Source organism: Sinocyclocheilus anshuiensis, unplaced genomic scaffold (genome assembly GCF_001515605.1).
Source record: "Sinocyclocheilus anshuiensis isolate Anshui unplaced genomic scaffold, SAMN03320099.WGS_v1.1 scaffold1081, whole genome shotgun sequence".
In the NCBI taxonomy this organism is placed as follows: Eukaryota; Metazoa; Chordata; class Actinopteri; order Cypriniformes; family Cyprinidae; genus Sinocyclocheilus; species Sinocyclocheilus anshuiensis.
The window spans coordinates 774,313-790,936 of NW_015555831.1; the positions used below are offsets into that span (position 1 = coordinate 774,313).

The 16,624-nt window shown below is 36.6% G+C and overlaps 3 protein-coding genes across 3 annotated transcripts in view; 1 reads left to right on the top strand and 2 right to left on the bottom strand.

Annotated features, from left to right (window-relative positions):
• Positions 1-1,226: 1,226 nt before the first annotated feature.
• Positions 1,227-5,467, bottom strand: adcyap1a (adenylate cyclase activating polypeptide 1a). The gene is made up of 7 exons (XM_016469711.1): positions 5,425-5,467; positions 5,099-5,185; positions 4,298-4,432; positions 3,643-3,747; positions 3,004-3,138; positions 2,427-2,547; positions 1,227-1,328 (listed from the first exon to the last, which is right to left on the bottom strand). The coding sequence occupies exons 1-7, from the start codon at positions 5,451-5,453 to the stop codon at positions 1,320-1,322; spliced, it is 621 nt and encodes a 206-aa protein (XP_016325197.1). The 5' UTR covers positions 5,454-5,467; the 3' UTR covers positions 1,227-1,319.
• A 2,342-nt stretch (positions 5,468-7,809) lies between these two features.
• LOC107675398 (thymidylate synthase) lies at positions 7,810-14,688 on the bottom strand. Its single transcript, XM_016469709.1, has 7 exons — positions 14,010-14,688; positions 13,003-13,076; positions 12,737-12,911; positions 11,309-11,410; positions 9,882-10,057; positions 8,858-8,929; positions 7,810-8,362 (listed from the first exon to the last, which is right to left on the bottom strand). The coding sequence occupies exons 1-7, from the start codon at positions 14,218-14,220 to the stop codon at positions 8,225-8,227; spliced, it is 948 nt and encodes a 315-aa protein (XP_016325195.1). The 5' UTR covers positions 14,221-14,688; the 3' UTR covers positions 7,810-8,224.
• Positions 14,689-15,792: 1,104 nt separating this feature from the next.
• LOC107675399 (alkaline ceramidase 2-like) overlaps positions 15,793-16,624 on the top strand; it is a 9,860-nt gene continuing 9,028 nt past the window's right edge. The window contains exons 1-2 of the mRNA XM_016469710.1: positions 15,793-16,133; positions 16,262-16,376. Of these exons, the coding sequence (XP_016325196.1) occupies positions 16,029-16,133; positions 16,262-16,376 (220 nt within the window). The 5' untranslated portion in view covers positions 15,793-16,028. The remainder of the gene's footprint in view (positions 16,134-16,261; positions 16,377-16,624) is intronic.

Sequence of the window (16,624 nt, forward strand, 5' to 3'; positions counted from 1 at the left end):
ATTACAGACTTACAAATTAAACTTTTTAATACTAATCAATCATCCTGTTTAACCCACATCACACAGTTCTGACAGTGGATACAATGCATGCTTGCATGAGATCAGTCAAACAGCTAAACGGACATGTAATGGCGATGGTAAAGGTCAGTGTTTTTGCCTGCTGTGCTACAGCGATGTAGGGGGTCCAGTGTGAGATTATTAGCTCTGATCTGCTCTGACAGGAACTAAAAGGTTCTCCTTACGCTGGTGTCTCTGCACTATAACACCAGTCACAGCCTGGTGGGAGAACACATACAAATACATACAGACATGTGTATTTTCTACTGTATATCTCCGCTTTAGTGGTAAGCAATTAAATATTTCACTTTATCAGACAGCGGTAGCATGAAACCCTCATTTCTATTAACTTGTGTTCCTGCTTATTGTGTCACTTTTCACTTTAGTGTCACTTTTCAAATTATTTTTGCATATGTTATAATATTTTTTGCATCATGCACTCTCAGAAAATAGGTATAAAAGCAGTCACTGGTGGGATACCTTTTAAAAAGATAGACCTTTGTATCTCAAGCATCCATATTGGTACCTTAAAGGTACATATTAGTATCTAATGTGTACATATTAGTACTGCTCCAGTGACAGCTTTTGTACCTTTTTTTCTGAGAGCGTGGGTTATATTTCTATTTATTTTGATTTATCTGACACATCACACATTTTCTGAATTTTATATTTATTGATGGCATATCACATTTTGTTTGTGAAGATGTGATCTTTCTAAATGTTTACATTACTTGCAGGTGTATCATATTTACTGCACATGTATTTATGATCCAAGGGTGTTTATTTGTGCTTTGCTTTCCTCATAATCATCAAAGATTAGACGAAATTGTTGTTTACAAAAATTTATTCATACAAATCTTACAACACAGTTTTTTGTTTGTTTTGTTTTGTTTCTTACATATATAATGGTGCCCTTGTGTGGCTCCCATGTGTTATTGTACTAACGATCAGCACAAGACAGAGATTTATCTTAATGTTTAAGTAAGGCTTTGGGCACTATCAGTCTCTGCACACAAAATGAATTTCAAGGCTGCGAATGTTTAATAAATGCCGTACAGATCGCTACAACGCACTATGCATAGAGAAGTTAAATCGAATAACCGGAAAGCCAGGTGGCATTTGAACAAGGCATGTTATGTGAGAAATAGGAGATGTGTGAACAGGTGATTGCAGCATTTGGAGGGCCACTAATGTGCCATGTGAAATTGGTGGCCATTTTAAAGATGAAGCAAAGGCACCCAAGCCGCTAGCTGCCTCCTGTGTCACAAAGCCTGCAGGAGAATGCAGAATTAAACACAGATTGATTTCACATGATCGCCCTTTTACACGCAAACACATTATAATATGCATATGCAAACATGTACATATCACTAACAAGCTTAAGCATATATAACACTGTCAAAAACTGTGATGTAAGTTGGAGGTTTGCTTTTAACAGTTGGTTTTACCTCAAAACATATTGCCTTTTATTTCATCTTTTGGAATATGATTTTGTTTTGCATGCATAAAGGAATTATTACAGAATACATCTATATATGTCATACCCAACTCATCTAACAATGACCTGCTGATACTTATAACCACATAGATGTGACAGAAAAATGTAAGATGCAGAGACACACGTCTCCATTGATTAACAGCTTTATGGTCATAGACAAAGAACAAACATTGACACTGATGTGAGAAGCGTGCAATATGAGAAAGATAGAAAATTGTGAAAAAAGAACAAAGAAAGAAACATTTATAAGTCTGAACCACTGTAATCAAGTCTAATACACACGCATTCATATATGAACTTCAGTTTTTTGGGGTTTTTTTGAGATTTCAAAGGGGAGCAATTGCATGCTCAGCGTTTGAAGATGCAGATTTAATTCACATTTATAGGGACAATAAAGGCCTGTTCCGTTCACACTAATAACGATAACTATAAAAACACAATAGGAATGAGCTGTAGGTTAGTCGTCTGCCGCTTTAAATGCTCGAGCTCGCCAAAATCAGGTGGATTCTGATTGGCTGTCAATGTTTTTATCATTCATCAGCTGAAAAAAAAATCTTTCTGAAAGTGATTCCAATGATATTGTTCCTCTGTGTCGTTATCGTTTTAGTTGTGGGGTAGACTTCCATATTCACATCGAACTGGAAATTATGTAACTTTTATAGTTTTCATCATAGATATCGTCTTTGGTGTGAACGGGCCTTAAGGAGCTCTTTTTTCAGAAAGGTTTGTGCAAGAAAAGAAAAAGTGTTGAATGGCTTGTGAGATTTAAGCCGTAGATGAAAGTGTGAAGAACTTCATGCGAGTAAAAGCATGGAAGGGATGAGAGAGACCCCTCAGAAAAGCACTATGGCATCGAGCCTAAGAAACTCACCGGGAATTCAGGAGGGAACTGTCTCAGCCAATCCAACAAAAATGCCTCAATCCCATCCCCATCCGGGAGCACACCAAAGTCTACGTCTTGTAGAAATTGGTGCAAATCTAAGTCTTCAGGGCTGTTGTAAATAAAAAAAACTTCTTTCTTAATGTCAGGAGTGAAAGAAGGAAGGTATCATTCAATGTAGTGATTGTCTTTCAGACTATTTATTTACTCATATTCAGGCTGATGTATTTAATAGACAAGGTATTGAAACAAACATGAATGAATAAATAAACAAACAAGTAAATAAATAGCATTGGTAGCATTGGTAAAACTAAACGACTGGTCCACAAGGAAGATCGTTGCATCGTCAGGTGCTTCAGTACAAAAGAAAAACAATATTATTATCAAAATAGTCGTTTTAATGTCTTTACTTAATACATAAATACATGTTTATAAAGGACACATCTTCATAGTAGTCTTGATAGTGACTAACTTGCTCCAAAAGCTGTACATGTACATGATAAACACATTTGAAAAAGGCTACAAATAGGCGAGCCACCGTCCTTTGCTTCTATATCTCTGTCTATACCTTTTGCCAAGGACCGTGGCAAGATATTTCTGTACGGCCATTTGCATCCGGTAGCGACTGTAGCTGTCCGTGAAAACCCCGTCCGAGTGACGCTTTGAGAGCGGCTCATTGTCGTCCTCTATCGTGCTTCCTCCGCTGCGTTAGAGAAAAAGGACAAAGCTTTCTAGAACCCAGCATATTACAGAACCTTTGTGAAAAAAGTCACATTATTTGGATTTAAGTGTGCATATGTTAATAAATAATAATCTAGTTGTCGCTAAAAATTAGTTTTATTTAGGAATATTTAGGATATTTCATAGGCTATAGGATAATAAATTATAATAAGTTGTGAAAACAGGGCTGTTCACACAGGATGCTTTTTCACAATTTTTTTGGCACGCCTCCAATTAGACTTTTAGGTTTGAAAAAATAGTATCACATTTTAAAACGTCGTGGGAGTTCTGCATTATTCCATCGAACGGTTTTTAAAAACCAGAACGCGTTCCTGTGTGAACGCCCCACGGATCTCACGAATGTTGAGAACCCCACATATAAAGTTGATATAGCGCACGGACAAAAAGTTGGAAGATTCAATTACTGATAGCACTTAGGATGAGAGCGCGAGGAAGAGAGATGGAGAGACAGAAATGCTGTTCTTACCCCACGCGTTTTGCCATCAGTGTATGCAGGTATTTCCGTGCTGATAACTGACCGAGCGCTTTCCGGTAGGCTTTATTAAACATCCCGTCAGCATGCCTTTCCAATCTGGGTGACAAATTGACAAAACAAAAAAAAGATTGTACAACAAAGTATCAGAGGTGGTCAAAAGAGAGATCAGCTTCAGCTAATATAACGCAACAGTACCTAATTTGTAACATCACTCTCATGTTATAGGGTGCACTCTAAAAAATGCTGGGTTAAATACAACCCAGTGCTGGGTCAAATATGGGCAAACCCAGCAATTGGGTTGTTTTGACCCAGCGGTTGGGTTAAATGTTTAACCCAACCTTCTGGGTAGTAACCCAACCTCTGGGTCAAAACAACCCAATTGCTGGGTTTGCCCATATTTTACCCAGCACTGGGTTGTATTTAACCCAGCATTTTTTAGAGTGTGGCTTTTTCAGTCGGGTCATTTTCAAACTAAATATCTTCGCTATTTTTTTGTGCAAACGTCTTAAACAAGCCAATGGCTCGATTTGTCTTAGCAAACAGAACAATGCAACCAGAGCAATCACTGATAAACAAACGGGTACTATTTTGGGAACGCCTAGAAATAGAACAGGAGCTCGGGAAGAAAGAAGTAGCCTATGATCACCTTTTCGATGGAGGACTGTATAATGTGTATGCGTCTTCAGTAACTGAAGGAGAGCTTCGAATAGTGATCTGGTCAGTGTCAAAGGTTAGATCCGTTAATGAGTTTCCCTCCTCGTCAAATCCTGCAGTCTCCATTCTGTAACAAAACATCAAGTCATTTCATTCGCAAGTGATTAACACAGGCTATTACTGTGCTCTAAATATTTAAAATGCATATACTATTATGTAATAACAAAATAGTAAAGACATGTATGTAAAATTGCTTTTAAAAGTTTAGTTTCTCCAAAGAAGCATTGTGGACATCCGTGATCAATATTTTTTCTTATAAGCTATTATACTTTATTTATGCCGGGTAAAATCAAGCAATATATGGTCGTGTCTTTTAAAACTATTTACTTTAAAATTGAATCAACTGTAGGCTACTTTCTAATTAAAGCGCGTTCATACTTTTGCCTTTTCGATTCTACGCGGAACAAAGAACGCTCATGTAAGCAATTAAACACCTCTTGAGTAGCCGCTATTACTTGTTATTTTTTATTAGACATAAGGCGAACAAAAAAAGGCATCTGTTCAAATTGGTGTGGTCGGACACTTGTCAATAAACAACCCGATCTCATGAAAGTGCGTATAAATAGTACACCAAATAAAAACGAAAACTCGTGGTATTGATACGCAAAAATGGACTTTGGAGTGGTTTTATTCATTTAACAGTGTTAGTCCAACTACGCTGCAGGCTACTCGAAATCCTCAAAATCCAAATCGTTACCGAGCGTTAGGTGAGACGGGTGATAAGTTTCCGTACCTGATGTTGGGGTAACTCAACACGTTGCATTGTACGAGGAGCCCGTAGATGAGGAAAGCAAGAGTCGTTTTGCTGCTCGACATCATTCTGTAGAAGAAAGCATCACTTAATTCACAGAGAAGTATTTAGAACGTTCTGTCTTCGACGTTCCAAACTGTAGCCTATCGCTTCACTGTCCTTCTATTAGTTTAATGGCAGCATCAGGTGTCTCTGAGATCAACACTAAAAGGATGCTTCAAGTAGGCTACAACTACTCCCCAAAAATATGTACTCAATATGTATCTCAAAACTGAATTATTGCACACAGAATACCGGTTCCAACAAACCCATGTGTCTCTTCCAGCAGTGGTTTCATACCTACGGCAGCGGACGAATGCGGTCCGGTAGTGCAACGACACTGAGATGAAAATCTCTCTCTTCTCTCTTTCTCTCTCTCTCTCTCTCTCTCTCTCTTCCAGTCTGCTCTTTAAACTTTTCTATGCGTCACTTTGTTATCCTTATGAGCACAGAACGGATTTTTTTTTTTCTCTTAGATCTCCGAACCCCAGAGATTTTAAAAGAAATATTCTAATAATTAAGTATCACATTTTTATTTAAATATTGCATGTTCACGGTTCTCCGACATTGACACGCAGGTAAACAAATACAATATTTGCTCTTTTTTAGTAAGTGTTTTATTTCGGTTGATGTCATTTTAAAATGAGTTTTAATTTTACATTTTTATGCTTTAATTATTAGCTTGTCATTAAAATCACAACCCCCCCTGCAGTATCTTTAGGAACCCCAGTTTGGGAAACCTTGACAGAGTGTAATGTTTAATGCACTCCATGTTGTTAATAACAACGAATGGAATATATGTTCTTACTCTTTGTATTTTTATATCAGTATGGTACAAGATTATCCTATTTAACTCAATCTGATAAATGAGTTAGGTTAAAAGTAGTCCGTTTATATTACCTAAAATGTGTAATGTAAGACATTACGTTACTAACTACAATTTTTGTCTTGTAATTTTGGAATCTGCCCAGCTCTGTGCATCAATGTCACAGTCATAACCCATCCAGTTTTGTCCTGTGCATTAACCTGTGTTTGCTTTTATGGCTCATTTGAACATATGTCTCTGTTTGCCTTAATTAGTAAAATATGCTTGTGTCTGTGTTCTTTATGAGGCAAATATGACATTTATTTTATGCATGAGAAAGCGTGCATAACATACTGCAGTGTCAACATGCGTGCAACTTGTTTAAGCAAACAGTGTGGTAATTTTGTTCAAATTAAAAGGATATTTGGATTCTACGTGCTCTGGTACCATTAACCTCTTCCTTCTCTTGGTGTGTGTGTGTGTGCGCATACATCCCTGTACTTAAATATCACTTAAATGTCAAATGATTCAAAATTAGTAAAAGTAATACTAATTACATAATTTACATTTACTATAACAAATTTACAGACATGACAGTAGGAACTCAATGCAACAAAAGCCAATTTATTTAGTGCTTTTTACCACAGGCAGTGTTTCAAAGCAGTCAATCAAGCAGTTGGCATTTGCTATGTAGTGTATTATTTGATTGGATAAAATCGTATGCAATTTTGAGTTGGGATTATTAATTTGTATACAAGGTTTTGTACAGTTAATAACAGTTTGAGCCTTGGTGATGTGTGTCACTGTCGCTGTTAATGCATATAAACAACAGGATTGAAGATTTTGGGTGCCCACTTTAAATTGAAAGTCATGCCAAAAACTTACTCCAAAGTGCGTAATACAAAATATCTTAAGTCCCCTATAGTGTGCACAGTTTAGGCTCTTTTTGTGGACTTTGATGGCTGGAATTTTGTGACTGTCTATTGAATATGATAAATAATAGCACTATTCAAAGCTTTAGAACCTGACAGATAGCCAATGAAGAGACGATCAAATTCGGCTGATAATATTTATTGGCACACTAGCTGCCGTCTTTTGAACCATCTGAAGCTTATTTATTGAGCCTGCGTGGCATCTACTCGGTAATTCATTACAATAATCTTAAAGTCATGAACGCAGGAATGCAGGAATTAGTTTTTCAGCATCAGAAACAGACAGAATATGTCTTAGTTTAGCAACATTTAATCATTGGAAAAATTACTTGCAACAAAAGTCAGTACATCATACATTACTTAAACTGGAATAACAGTGTTGCACAAATCAGGCAACATACTTGGTACTGAATGACTCCTTTTTCTGATTATATTTATGAATCATCTGCCTTGGATCCTGTAAAGTTGATCAGCTGTATTGATTTCAGATAGATCAATGATTAGGTCATCAAGAATCGTATTGGCATTGTCATAATCAGCTGTTGCATTCATATAATGCATAACTCCATTTCTCTTTTAGATATATTGGTAAAAACCAAAAGGGGGCAGCAAAGTAAAGGTTAAAAAAAAACTCAGTGACTCATCTAACAGTTAAAAGATTTTTCATAAAACGCCCTTTATCTCACTGTTTTATTGTTTAAAAAAAAAAAAAAAGTTTTTTTTTTTTAAACAAAAATAACCCAAATACTGTCTAACAACATGACACAAGAGTAGGTTTGCAAAAAGGTGGAAAATTTCAGTACATTTCGGAAACTTTCCAGGATTTTTTTGGAACATTACAGGAATTTCGGAAACTTTCCAGGATTTTTTGGAACATTACAGGGATTTTTGGAAAGTTTCCGGAAAATTAACCGAAATTTTCCACCCCTTTGCAACCCTACACAAGAATGAAAAGTGTGAACTGAACACTGACCAACAACTCATCCAAGTGTGTGTTCTTTTGGCTGGCATGTGTTTGGTTTCTATTATAATCATATTCAGATATTAACAAAAATCATTTGCATACTTAGCATGTTTTGCTCTGTGCTGCTCTGCTCCGAAGCACTTGCTCCAGGATGGACTAGATTTAAAGTCAAGGTTGGGTCTGATTTTTGCAGGATGACATTCATAGACGCAGATTACATTGGTCCTAACTGAGAACAGATGTTATGTTATGAACCTCAAGACCACTTCTCCCATTAATATGTACTTACTGTCTTTATTTTAAACATTCGAAAAGATCAGAATTATTTAACTACTAAAACAACATTTTTTTTTAGATGTTCATAAGATCTAAACAGCCATTTGCATTTTGATTGCAGGATGGGGGTCATAGTCATAGATCTCAAAATCCTCTGCATGGAAATCATCAATTCGTTCAACTTTGCGTTTGATCTTGAGTTTGGGGAACGGACGCAGCTCTCGCCGAATCTGTGGGCACAGGACATGTGTTAGAAACATTCTTTCCACACACACCTTTTTCAAAATATGTAGGCATATTTATACTGGAATTTTATTCTGGAAAATAGGTGAAAAGAAAACAACAAAAAAACATGAACACTGACACAGAAGCTAGGATAGGTGTGGTATGTGTTGGGTATGTGTCATTATTACATTATTATTATTACTATTGTTATTACATCATCATTATTATTATTATTATTACTTTTATTGATATTACTGTTGCCGTCACCACAAGGTATTATTGTTATCATCACCATCTTTAGTATTATTATTATTATGCATGCTAGTACTATTTAAATACTACTACTATTATTCAGATTGTCATTGCTGTTTATTTTCATTGCTGTTCTACTGCTGTTTTTGTGTTCACCGTAAACAATTAAATTCTGTTTCAAAAATACCTACAGAAATACCTGTAGATAAGTGCACATAGATTCATTGTATTGAATTTATGCAACATACCTGCTCTTTCAACGGCTCGATGTGATTGGTGTAGATGTGGGCATCTCCTAACGTGTGAACAAAATCGCCAGGCTACAAGGAAAAAAATAATAATAAAAGATGAGTGCAAAATATATTCAGTGAGTTTTAGTTTGGTTCGTCTGTCCATAAAAAAATAAAATGATACACTAGGTATATACGAAGATATGCTAGGTACACAAACCACAAATTCCATATTAAAGGGATAGTTCACCCAAAAATGAAAATGTGATGTTTATCTGCTTACCCCCAGGGCATCCAAGATGTAGGTGACTGTTTCTTCAGTAGAACACAAACGGAGATTTTTAACTCAAACCGTTGCAGTCTGTCAGTCATATAATGGCAGTCAATGGGCTCCACGTCTTTGAGTCAAAAAAACATACACAAGCAAAACCAAATTAAGCCCTGCTGCTCGTGACGATACATTGAGGTCTTAAGACACGAAACGATCGGCCTGTGCAAGAAACTGAACAGTATTTATATCATTGTTTACCTCTTATACACCGCAATGTCCACGACGCATCGGCTGTTGAGAACGCACTCAGGACAGTTCAGACAGTTCGGACATTGCAGTGCATCAGAGGTAAAAACCGATATAAATACTGTTCAGTTTCTTGCACAGGCCGATCGTTTCGTGTCTTTACACATCAATGTATCGTCACGAGCCGCAGGGTTTAATTTGGTTTTGTTTGTGTATGTTTTTTTTTTACTCTCAAAGAAGTGGAGCCTATTCACTTCCATTATATGACTGACAGACTGCAACGGTTTGAGTTAAAAATCTCCGTTTGTGTTCTACTGAAGAAACAGTCACCTACATCTTGGATGCCCTGGGGGTAAGCAGATAAACATCACATTTTCATTTTTGGGTGAACTATTCCTTTAAGGTCTAATAAACAAGCCTGGATTACTTGTTTTTACTGTCAATTGCAGCATTCTGCTGTTAATTATTTCTGTATAACTGCACCATACTGTATGATTAAAGCATCAGATTGTGAAATGCGTTCACCTTGAGTCCAGTGATGTGGGCAATCATGTAGGTCAGCAGTGCGTAGCTGGCGATGTTGAAAGGCACACCCAGACCGATATCACCAGAGCGCTGGTACAGCTGACACGACAACTCACCGTCTGACACGTAAAACTGACACAACGCATGGCACGGGGGCAACGCCATCAGAGGCAGGTCTGCCGATAACAATTAAGTATAAAATTAATTCGCCATCATGCATAAATGTTTAAGTTGCGACACTGGAGGGCAGTGCTTTTATTATTAACAAAAACTATTAAAAAATACACTTTTAAAAAATATATTTTGACACTTTTTAATTTTTAAATATGCTTTTAAAAATTGTTTTCAGTATTTAAAATACAGCTGAAATAAAATATTACATGAAAAACTTTATTTAACCCTAAACTTTAACTGAAATGAGCTGAAGTGCTAAATTGCTAAAAACTAAATCGTTATTGTTAATTAAAATGAAAACAAACTTAAAAATATTTTTTGGTAATTGAAATAAAATATAAATATTAGATGAAAAGCTTAAAATACATTTTTTTTGTTTAACTAAAAATAAACCTGAAAAAAAAATAAAACCTTGGCAACTAACTGAAATAAGTTTAAGTACTAAAATTGCTAAAACTGATTGTTATTGTTTTTTAATTGTTAACTGAAATAAACTATTAAAAATGTTTTTGGTAAGTGATATAAAACTGAAAAAAAAAATTAGCAAATGTTGCCTTGGCAACTAAATAAAATAAAAGTTTAAATACTAAAATGATTAAACCTTAAATTGAAATAAAAATAAATCTAAATAGAAATATTTAATATTTAAACTAATCAAAATGACAAAAGCACATAAACTTTTAACTTCAAAATTACTGAAACTTAAATTAAAACTAAAATAACAAAGCCAATCCAAAATATTAATAAATATGATCATTATATGTGACCCTGGAGCACAAAAGCAGTCTTAAGTCGCTGGGGTATATTTGTAGCAATAGCCAACAATACATTGTATGGGTCAAAATTATAGATTTTTCCTTTATGCCAAAAATCATTAGGATATTAAGTAAAGATCATGTTCCATGAAGATATTTTGTGCATTTCCTACTGTAAATATATCAGAACTTAATTTTTTGATTAGTAATATGCATTGCTAAGAACTTCATTTGGACAACTTTAAAGGAGATTTTCTCCATATTTTTATTTTCTTGCACCCTCAGATTCCAGATTTTCAAATAGTTGTATCTCTCACAAATATTGTCTCGATCATAACAAACCATACATCAATGGAAAGCTTATTTATTCAGTTTTCAGATGACGTATAAATCTCTATTTGGAGAAATTGACCCTTATGACTGGTTTTGTGGTCCAGGGTCACATATATAAATAACAGTAAAGTAACACTGCTGGAGGGTTATAAATGTGACTGAGACCTTTGGGGTTCCACGCACACATGATGATCCTCCGGTCTTCTGGGTTTGACGTGATGCAGTCAATCACTTTCTGTAACTGGTCAACACCTTGCTCAGAGTAATCTTCATGGAGAGATGAAATCATAGCCAAGCTCAGACACAAAGTCTTACCATACACACATTAAAAGAGAAGTGTTTGAAACAGCTTTCAAATTTAACAAATATCCCAAGGAGTTTCTCAGTTAACGAGATCTTAACACTAGAACCGCCACGGGGTAAAATTTACCCATGGCTGCTTTTCAAATGTACGTAACAGATTTTCAATTAAATATCCAAGTCTCTCAGTCATTGACTAAAATGGTGTTTTTTACAATCAATCCCGTTGTTAAAAAATGTTTAGATAAAACACTTTAACCACCAGGGGTTTTTGTATACCTAGCTACGGTTTTGATATGGCTAAAAAACTAATTATGTCACTGTATCATCTTCACAAAGTAATGTCTAGAGTCATGAAATCATTATTTTAGTCATCAGCTATGTTTTTTGTCCTGCTGTTTTATGTTCAATAGACAATGAGCAATAATAATTCACTGCACTGTACAGGATGATGCAATGCCAATTTCAAGTGCACAGTCTCGCCTAATTAATTATTAATTTGTTTAGTTATATCATTTATAATTTGAATAAGAGAACAACACCGATAAGCTTGGGGTAATTATAAAAAACTGTTTTATTAAATACAATCATAGATTTTTTTTTTCTTTCAGGAAACGGGCAGACTAGTATAAATAGCAACACAGTTGCGAACAATAAATTAACAAAAATTAATAATTAATCGAAAGTTTGAACATTTATGAGTAGGCTAAAATAAACTTTGGATTAATTATTAATTTTTGCTGTGCAATTTTTATCTATTATTGTCCACTACTGTGTTGCTTTTTATTCTAGTCTGCCCATTTCCTAAATAAATAAATAAAATATAAGTAAAATAAATTCAGACATGGGTCTTAATATGTGATTAATGACATTTTATTATAATATTACACCACCAAAACATGTATTTATTTCCTTCTAATTCCCGTTGTCATTGCAAGCTGGTTTAGCCTATATTCACAGTTAAGAAAAGTGATTAGTGTAACCTGCTTAAAATAGCCTTGAACATAAAACAGCTGGACAAAAACATAGTTGATGACTAAAAATAAACATTTCATGACTCTAGACATTACTTTGTGAAGACAGTGGCGTGATACAGCGACATAATACGTTTTTTAGCCCTATTAAAACAGTAGTCATGTGCATGGGTTAATTTTATGTATACAACGACCACTAGCGGTTCTAGTTAAAGACTCCATGTATAATATCAGAGTTAGTCTCCTATGTATCCTACAGTTTCACTGCTATGATATGTCATGTCAACTGGCTGTTTATACAGTAAAGAAGCGCAGTTACCAGTGTGCATGTCTTTGTATTCAGCTCCAAAGTGCCTCCACTGAAAGCCATAAACGGGACCCAGATCTCCTTCCTCCCGATCGCTGAAGCCGTTCTTATCCAGAAACTCCCTGGAGCCGTTAGCATCCCAGATTCTCACACCCTTCTCTGACAGCTCTTTGGCATTGGTTGAACCCTAAACTCAGTAACAAATGCAACTAATGCAATACAAAATGCAAAATGAATATATACAGAAATAAAACAAATAGTACGGGATGTTTTCCTACCTTGATAAACCACAGCAGCTCCTCCAAAATGCCTTTCCAGAAAACCCTTTTGGTCGTCAGCAAAGGAAACTGATCTGTGAAAGCATTTGTAATTATAGTTTAGTGCCACTTCAACATTCAGAGGTAGTTGATTTTTAACTTCACACTGTTGCTTCCGGGGAAAACACGAGTCCTCTTTCCAAAACACTGCTTTCTCCAGTGGCCTGGTTTGAATCAGGAGAGAAATCTGCACTGATTTACAAGCCAAAACCGCTCTAAACAAATATGTGGGTGGATTTTAATGTGAGAGGACAACAGTGGATGGACTGTTTCACTGGAGAAAGCGTTATTATGAATTATGGACTCATATTTTAGACGGATTTGTTTCAGCTTTTGTCTTCTCCAGATGTTAACTGATGGACTGGAGTGGTGTGGATTATTGTGATGTTTTTATCAGCTGTTTGGACTCTCATTCTGACGGCACCCATTCACCGCAATGCAAAATTTATCCAAATCTGATGAAGAACAAACTCATCTACATCTCGGATGGCCTGGGGGTGAGCACATTTTCAGCAATTTTTGCTGGGGGGGCACTTAAAGGGATAGTTCACCCAAAAATGAAAATTCTGTCAGCATTTACTCACCCTCGAGTCGTTCCAAACCTGTACGAGTTGCTTTCTCATGTTGAACACAAAAGAAGATATTTTGAAGATTGCTGGTAATCAAACAGTTGGTGGTTGCCATTGACTTCCATAGTATTTTTTTTCCTACTATGGAAGTCAATGGCAACCACCAACTGTTTGGTTAGAGTAAATGATGACAGAATTTTCATTTTTGGGTGAACTATCCCTTTAATCACATGCAAATTATGCTTTTCTCAAGACTTTTCGCTTGTGCATGCCACCAAGCAACCACGTTTTGCATTTGTTGATGTTTTTATACTCGACTTTTTTTTTTCTGGTTTGCCTTATACATTTTCCTTATAATCGGCTTTCATCAAATTCAGTGCATGAGCTGTTTTGACTGACCTCTGAGGCTGTACCTCGCCTGCGTCCCGAACACAGAAATCACCCCCGTCCCGGTTCGGTCGCCTTTTCGGGCTCCGTTCTGCAGAATGAACTCGATCAGGTCCAAATAACCGCGCTCATCACAAAACAGAGAAACGTTTTTTTTGTTTTCTCTCTTGTTTTCTGCGTCCGCGCAATGGCCATTTGTCAGTTCCACTGCGGTGCTGGACATTTTCTTCTGCTTAAGGTTAAACTCAAATTCAAACACAAAACCACATTTATTCCCGCGAAACTGCTCGTCTTGTTCTCCTTGTAGTTTTTTGGCGGGTTACAGAAAGGCCGTCGTTAAAGCTGCATACCGCCACCTACGATATTGGAGTGTGTAAAAGCATTTCTTCATTGATCTCTACATATATTGTCCTAATAAGATGTAAAAATGTAACTAATGCCCTTATAATTGATTGTTTCCTGATTTTAGTAGCATCCCATTTCCTTCTAGTTTTGATCATACACTTTACTTTCTTCTCTAAACTTCCTCATCAGTACATGCTTTGCATTTTCTTTATATTTACACGCATTTGACTTATTCATCAGAAATAATGTGTTGTTTAGACTTGTGTGTCCTAATAACCTAGTCTGTGCATACATTATTTCTTCTCTTCTTTTCTACTTCTAAATGTTTTGTCTTTAATTGGTTTTTGAATATTGTAGTATATTCTTTATTAACTGTATCACAGGTCTTTTGACTGTCTGTGTTGCTTTTAATTAATTATTAAGTTCTTTTTTTTTCTTCAAGGGGAATCTCTATTTTGTCATCAACCCAACTTTGGGTCAAATATGGACTAACCCAATTTTTGGGCTAAAAAATTCATTTAAGAAATTAACCCAATGGTTGGGTTAGTCCACACTCTAAAAAATGCTGGGTTAAATATAACCCAGCGCTGGGTTAAAAAGGGACAAACCCAGCTATAAGGTTGTTTTGACCCAGCGGTTGGGTTGCTTTGACCCAGCGGTTGCGTTGTTTTGACCCAGAGGTTGGGTTGCTTTGACCCAGAGGTTGGGTTGCTTTGACCCAGCGGTTGGGTTGTTTTGACCCAGCGGTTGGGTTCAAAACAACCCAACCACTGGGTTCGTCCCTTTTTAACCCAGTGCTGGGTTATATTTAACCCAGCATTTTTTAGAGTGCATATTTGACCCAAATTTGGGTTGAAACCATAGACTGTAACCCAGCATTTTTTAGAGTGTATAGATCCAGAATTTGAACACAACTGAAATCCAGTAAGCTATCATCCTGACATGTTTGTTTTATTCTTTTTTTCACAGAAAAGTTTTTGTTCATCAACTCTGAAAATCTGTCGCTCTGTTTATTAGGGGACTGTGGACCCCTAGTGGCCCTTGACATAAAATATCAGCATAGGCTATTGCATATAAATATTTGTGTTTCTAAAATATTAATGTTTTGACACAGGAGATTTTCAAATAAAATAAAAGATATCAATATATCTGAGCATATAGCTAAATATTGCACTCTAAAAAATGCTGGGTTAAATATAACCCAGCGCTGGGTTAAAAAGGGACAAACCCAGCTATTAGGTTGTGTTCAACCCAACCGCTGGGTCAAAACAACCCAATTGCTGGGTTTGTCCATATTTAACCCAGCGCTGGGTTATATTTAACCCAGCATTTTTTAGAGTGTAAGAGGAATTAAAGTTTTTTTTTTTTTTTATCGTTACATTTACTTTTAACCCTAGTAAATTTTTTATATAATATCATGAATCCTCTTGTAGACCACACATTTACCTGGGCAACTAGTGAGATGTGACTGTAAATATTAACCAAACTAATCTGTCCTGTTTGCTGATCCGAGCGCAGGTCTGCGCATGCGCGAATCACATGTTGCTGTGTTGTTATTGTACAGTCAGTGAAGCTGGATCAGACTCGGACTGGATGGCAGCAGGATGACATGCTCAGATAACAAGACTACACACGCGTCACTGATTACAACAAACTGTCGCCGCATGCGTGCGTTAAAGCGCAGCGATGGACGCGCATCTGTGGGCTCAACTGCAGGCGGGCAGCTCGGAGGTGGACTGGTGTGAAGGGAATTATCTCATCTATCCCGGAATCGCGGAGTTCTATAACACCGTGCGTCCCTCTTCTTTGCTGTCTGTGTGTTTAGTTGCAGTGTCACTCACGATGAGCTGCTGCTAGCTGAAGTCTGTAAACTTTAGGACTGCTTTGCATGCGTTTACCAGCGTCCTGTCTCGTTTCAGATAAGCAACGTGCTGTTCTTCGTCTTGCCTCCGATCCTCATGTGTCTGTTTCGTCAGTACGCCACGCACTTCAACAGCGGCATCTATCTGATATGGACTCTGCTGGTGGTCGTCGGTAAGTTTCTTCGCTTATTCTTGCCAGCTGTTAGACTGACCGACAGTAACTTCTTGCGTAAGTACGCCGGAGGTCTTGTTTTTCAGCACGTATGGTTAGGAGGTGGCAGTTTTGTGAAACCCACTCTTCCTCCTTTTCGGGAATATTGCTGGTCATCAGGAAATAGGAAGGAAGGGCTACTGAAGGAAATACCTTATCTCAGAGAAAATACATTAATGTTTGCTCTTAAATATGTGAAGCCTGTAATC